At 10.8% G+C, this 6,743-nt stretch overlaps 1 protein-coding gene across 1 annotated transcript, besides 14 other annotated features; it reads right to left on the bottom strand. All coding sequences in view use genetic code 6, as the record gives it.

The window, feature by feature from the left end:
- Positions 1-299: 299 nt before the first annotated feature.
- Positions 300-348: a microsatellite.
- A 39-nt stretch (positions 349-387) lies between these two features.
- Positions 388-442: a microsatellite.
- Positions 443-580: 138 nt separating this feature from the next.
- Positions 581-620: a microsatellite.
- An 83-nt stretch (positions 621-703) lies between these two features.
- Positions 704-791: a microsatellite.
- A 181-nt stretch (positions 792-972) lies between these two features.
- Positions 973-1,022: a microsatellite.
- Positions 1,023-1,137: 115 nt separating this feature from the next.
- On the bottom strand, positions 1,138-1,895 carry IMG5_088220 (hypothetical protein; the record flags this gene model as incomplete). Its single annotated transcript, XM_004035753.1, has 2 exons — positions 1,138-1,588; positions 1,676-1,895. Coding segments are annotated over 2 exons (591 nt in total), but the record flags the coding sequence as incomplete, so codon positions are not given.
- Positions 1,895-1,973: a microsatellite.
- Positions 1,974-2,740: 767 nt separating this feature from the next.
- Positions 2,741-2,815: a microsatellite.
- Positions 2,816-3,108: 293 nt separating this feature from the next.
- Positions 3,109-3,169: a microsatellite.
- Positions 3,170-3,215: 46 nt separating this feature from the next.
- Positions 3,216-3,331: a microsatellite.
- Positions 3,281-3,315: a microsatellite.
- A 1,395-nt stretch (positions 3,332-4,726) lies between the features above and the next one.
- Positions 4,727-4,779: a microsatellite.
- A 398-nt stretch (positions 4,780-5,177) lies between these two features.
- Positions 5,178-5,296: a microsatellite.
- Positions 5,199-5,337: a microsatellite.
- Positions 5,338-5,714: 377 nt separating this feature from the next.
- Positions 5,715-5,746: a microsatellite.
- Positions 5,747-6,743: the final 997 nt, after the last annotated feature.

Here is a 6,743-nt window from a genome sequence, read left to right as displayed (position 1 = left end):
CAAATATTCTTTTATAAAAAAAAATATAAATAATAATATTAAATCAAAAAATTTACTTAAAATTTATATAAAAAATAAAATAAAATCATTGATATTTAAAATATTTGAAAAAAAAATAATAGATATAAAAAAATATATTTAATTATAAATCATAAAAATATTTTTTTAAAAAATTTATGAATATTATATATATTTATTTTATAAAAAAGTAAAAGATATTAATTATATTTTTAGAAAAATAATAAAATATTTAAAACTGTTTATTATATAAATCGAGATTAAAAAAATGGAATATGATTTAATATTTATAAATATTTAAATAAACTAATATATAAAATTTTAAATAAATATATTAAAGAAAAATTAAAAAAAATAAAATATATACCAATATATATATATATATATATATATATATATATATATATATTTATAATATTTATATTTTTCTATTTAATTTTTCCATATGTATTAATTAATTTTTTTTATTATTTTAAATAAATATTTTTTTTTTTAGCTTTTATAATATATTTTCTATTCTAATATTTTATTTTTATCTTTTGATTTTTTTTTTTCCTCTTTTTTTAATATAAATAGATATTTCTTTAAATAACTATATATTTTTTTTATCTTATTATTTTTTAATTATTTTAAAATTTTTCTTTATAAAAATATATCCTCAATTAAATATTTTTAATTATTTATATTTATTTTAATAATAATTTTTTTTTAATATTTTAACCTCTATTCTTTTAATATTAGTTTTTTATTATATTTTTCTCTTTTATTTTAATGAATGTAAATATTTTTTTTATCAGATTACACTTAAAAAGGTTTTTTTTTTCTCTTTAATAAATCTGAATTTAGTATCATATATTTTTTCTAAATTTTTTTTTATTTTACATTAAAAAACTAGAGTATATAAATTAATAATTTTTCTTTTTTGAAAAAAAAAAATCCTTTATATTTATTTAATTTAATATTTTATATTTTAATATATTATAATTTTAAGATTCTCATAATTTACCAATTTATAAATTTTTACAGTTTTTTTTAAACCTTTTTTTTTCTCAAAACGCCCTTTATGTATTTTTTGCAGTTAGTATTAGCTATTTTGAATAAATTATGAACTGAAAAGGGTTAAATTATATGAATAATCACTTAAAAATATATTTTGTCTCATAAAAGATACCGAATTCTACTATTTTTTCCTATTAATCACATAAAATTTCCCTTCTCTAATAACCAAGCGGCTTATTATTGATAATAATTAAATTCTGAGACGAAAATTACCGTTTTTATAATAAGAAAGAGTTTCGTGTTTAGGAATTTTGCAGAAAAAGCATTTAAACTATCAAAAAATTGAATAAGTTTTTTAAAACATTAAGTACAACAATAATCAAAATCTTGTTATTTTTTCACCAAATTAGTCAAAAAAAAAAAAACTTTCTGAATTTATTTAAAATCTTTTTATATATTTTTAAATTAAATCCTAATTATTTTTCTCTGTTAAACTAGAATATTGTTTCTAAAAATCGGAATTTTCGTATTAATTAAAAAAAAATGTTTATTCGCCAACCCCTCACCCCATCTAAAATATATATATAAAAAAAAAATATATAATATTTCAATTAAAAAGAAAAAAAAAATGTTTTTTATTGTTTTCTAAATAAAATACAAATACAAGGAAAATCCGGCATCCTAATACATTAGCAATTTAAATTTGCTAATTAAAACCAGTTATAGAGAGTATAACTGATAAACTAAATTTATAATTAACTTATCAAATTCAGTAAGTTCAAAAGTATACCTCAAAATTTTAAATATGTTATTTTAATAATAAATTACACAAAGTTACAAAAGGTAAAAGTAAATTAAATTACATTTTTTAATTTTTTTATTATTATTATAATTATAATTATAATATTAATATTATTATTATTATTATTATTATTATTATTATTATTATTATTATTTTAGTTTGTATTAACCACTTTATATGAAGCATATATAAACTAATGTTATTATACTTTATTGACTTCATTTTTCTTATATGTTTTATTTCTAATAATGAACTATTAAATATAAATATCATATATATATCATTAAGCTATTTTTATTTTATAAATAATATAGATTCTGCCTATTTTTATAATACATTTTAAATATTCTTATATTACACTATATTTCTTTTATATGAGGAATTCAAAGATGGTATTATTTTAGATTTATTTTTAAGGTGCAATTTTTTCGTTTTTAGATTTTAAAAATGATAATTCACTTATTTATTTTTTTATTTTTTTCTTTTTATAATATTTAAAGCTGTCATTCTTTTGAATTATAAAAACTTTAGCAATGATTTTAAAATAAAGTATTTTTAAAAATTACTATCATATTTATAGATTTATTATATAAAAAAATTATATCTTTTAATAATTTTGAATTTTTGATGGATTATAAAAAAAAAATTATAATCTTTTATTTAAAATGAAATTTTATTTTAAATTATTAATTAAAAAAAAGTATTAAGAACATATTTAAATTATATTTATAAAATTATATTATACTTTATAAAATCAACTTTTTAAAATAAATTATACATATTATATTTGTTATGTTTAACATATAGATTTTAATATTTTTTATTCCTTTTTTATAAAAAATATATAATGTAAATTTATAATATTAAGAATTCTATTTACTATATATTTTTTAATAATATTAAGTTAATTATCAATTCTTTTAATTTTTTATTTTTAAAAAAATAATAACTAATAATTATTTATATAATAAAAAATATATTATAATTAATAATTATAAAATATAAATTTTGATTTTCAAATAATTTATTATAGAATTTATAATATATACTTTCATAATACAAATAATATAAATTTATAAAATTATTTTTATTTCAAATTATATAAAATATAATTTATTGTATATTATTTAATAATAAAAATAATCTGAATAGTATATTTTTTTAAAAATATATATTATCCTCTAATGTAATATATATATTTTATTTTAAATACTAATTTTCAAATTAAAACTATATTATAATTATCAATTTTATAAATATAAATTTTGTATTTACACATAATTAAAATATTATATATTAAAACTTATTTTATATTTATTTATATATTATAATTTCTTTTAAATATTTATTATTTTTAAAAAATATAATTTTTAAATATTAAATGTAATTTTATATCATATAAAATATATTAAAATTATAATATAGATTATAAATAAAAAATTATATAAAATATTAATTAACATATATAAATATATATATATATATATATATATATAAATTATAATAAATTATTTTTTATTTACTTTTATAATATATATTTATAAAATATTTTTTATTTTCTTTTTATGTTTTAAGTATGTATTTATAATTTTGTTACTAAAAATATATTATAATTAAAGTTTTCTTAAAATAAATTATAATATTATTAATATATTTAGTTTTAATAAAAAAATATAAATTCATTGAATGTCAAAAGTAGAAATATAATATTATTTATAATTATTTTATTTTTGTATTTAGATGCATATTTAGATACTAATTCTTATTATTTTTACATTGCTATAATATGTTTAAAGCCAATTATTTTTTATATATATTATAAATAAATGAAATATATTTGAATTTCATAAGAATTAATTTTTTTAAAAAAAAAAATACTATAATAACTAAAAAGTGCGTAAAATTATTATTTCATTTATTTTTGTTACTTAAAAATATTATTTTAGGTAAAAAATACTATTTTTAAATAAAATTATGTTATTTTTTTAAAAAAGGATGTAAAAAATATTTTCCATTATATACAATTTCATTTTTAAATTATATTGATTTATGAAAAAAGTTATTTAAATTTTTCTAAAAAAATATATATAAAAATAGTAAGTAAGAATTTATTTTATATAAATTAATCAAAACGAATTTGATAGTATGTAAATAAAAAAACAGAATTTTATTTTATAATAATAAAAATATTGAGAGTAAACTATATATTATCATATTTTATTTTATTTTTTAAAAAAACAAGGATGTAAATAATTTTTAAAATTCACAAAATAAAAAGCTAGTAAATATAATAAAATAACTATAAAATATAATTTTATATATAAATAGTGTGTAAATAAATAAATTAAATAAAATCAAAACAATTCTTTTATAAGTTGGTAGAAAAAAAAATTAAATTGATAAAAAATAAAAATATTTAATAAAAGCTTGTATAAAAAATCATAATTATAAATTTATATAAATTTTTTTATAAAAAATAGTGTGTAAAATTTATTATTATACAAATAAATATATTCTTTGCTTTATAAATAGGTAAAATAATATATATTAATTTTTTTTATATATATATATATAGTGAGTATTTAAAAATAAATTATAAAAAAAATATATTTATGAAAAAATTATGTAGATTATTGATGTAAAAATAATATTAATTTAAAATAAATAATAACAAAAAATAAAAACAAGTGTGTAAAGATAAAAAAATTCAAAATATAAAATATAAATTCAAAAAATAGAATGTATAATATTTATTTATTTATTTTAATAATAAATATTCTTAAAAAAAAGCAAGTAAATATATAATGAGATACTTATATTTAATAAAAAAAATATATATTTTTATTTAAAATAGCATGTAACATAAAATATATAATTTTTTATTTAAACTTAACGATTTTTTAATAAAAATAGGTAGTATTTTTAGTAATATTAAATAAATATATTTTTTAGTTAATATTTATCTTTTTAATTAAATTAGTGAGTAATAATTAATTAAATATGTTAGTTTAAATTAATAATTATTTATTAAATATAGGGAGTAATAAAAATAAAATAACATTTATACTTTGATTTATCAATTTTTATTATAAATAGAAAGTAATATAAAATAAATGAATTTTAATTTAAATCGTTATTTTATATTAAAAACAGAAAGTAATAAAATAATAATAATATATTTTGTTTAAATTTATTGCTATTTATTAAAAATAGACAGTAATATTAAATATAATAGAATTTTAGATTAAATTTATGAATTTTTTATTTAAAATAGTTTTTAATATAAAATATAATTCATTTAATTTAAAATGTATCAATTTTTTATTGAAAAAAGTTCATAAAAATTTATTATAATAACATTTTTGGTTTGAATTAATTTATTTTTATTAAAATTAGGGAGTAATAATAAATAAAATTGAATTTTTAGTTTAACTTTATTAATTTTTGTTAAAAATAGGAATTAATATTAAATAAAATATATTTTAAGTTTATATTTATTATTTTTTAATTAAAAATAGTATGTCGTATAATATAAAAAAAAAATTACTGCTTATTTATTTATTAATAATAGAATGTAAAATTAAATATATTATAATTTTTAAATTAGATTTATCATTATTTTATTTTAATAAAAATAGCATGTAATAATAAAATTATATGCTGAGTATGATTTGAAGTTTTAAATATTTGTTATTAAATATAGGGAGTAATATTAAATATATAAACTTTTTTAGATTAGATTTATCGATTTTTTGTTAAAAATAGCCTGTAATATTAAATAGAATTAATTTTTAGTTTAAATTTATTAAAAACAGTAGGTAATATTTAACTAAATAAAATTTTTCGATATAATTAATTTGTTATTAACATGAAATAGGAAGTAATATTATATAATAATATAATTTTTTTAAAATATAATTATTTTTATTAAAAATAGATTGTAATATTTAATAAATTAAACTTTAGCTTAAATTTTATTTAAAATAGAAAGTAATTTCAATTTAAATAATATTGATATCTTAATTTATTTATGATTATTTTTAAATAGACTGTACTTATTAATAAAATAGTATTTAAAATTTATCAAATTTTATTAAAAATAGTAAGTAATATTTAAATAAAATAGTATTTTTATTTAAATTTTATTTTTTTTATTTTGAAAATAGTCAGTAATACTAAATAAAATATATAATTTTCGGATATTAATTATCAATTCAATTTTTTATTAAATAGGGAGTAATATTTAATAAAATATAAATAAATTTATTAGATAAAATTTATAAAAAATAGACAGTAATATTATATAATATAATTTTTATTTTAAAAAAATTATTTATTAATTTTTAAAATAATAGATTGTAATAATAAATTAAATTTTTATAATTTAAATTTATTAATTTTTAAGTGCGTAAATATTAATATTTAATAGTTTTATATCTTTATTTTAGACTGTAAATATAATATATTTTAATTTTATATTTTTATATAATATGAATAGTTGACAAGTTTCATATATATCTTAATCATTCTTATTAAATTATAATTATTTTATTTAAAAAAAAGTAAATTTTACTTTTTTATAAAATTAATTATTTTATTTATAGGCTGTTATGTAAAAATAATTTTATTTATATATCATTAATAATAATATATATTTATTTTTTCAAGATTTTTTTACGTTCGAAATATTATTTTATTTTAAAAATAGGAAGTATTTTTAATTTATATAATATTTTAATTTTTTATTATTTTTTTAGCACAAAGTATTATGTATTATATATAGATTATATGATTATCGTTATATTAATAGGAAGTAATTTTCATTATTTACTTATTTTGATTTTGAAATAGATAGTAATATATATTTTATATTTATCTTTTCTAAAATAATAGTGTGTACTTTTATTTATGTTTTTTCTTTTAA

This window comes from Ichthyophthirius multifiliis (assembly GCF_000220395.1).
Source record: "Ichthyophthirius multifiliis unplaced genomic scaffold scaff_1120509250671, whole genome shotgun sequence".
Classification (NCBI taxonomy): domain Eukaryota; phylum Ciliophora; class Oligohymenophorea; order Hymenostomatida; genus Ichthyophthirius; species Ichthyophthirius multifiliis.
Note: the sequence above shows the minus strand (reverse complement) of the source record. Positions and strands in the feature narration are given on the sequence as shown.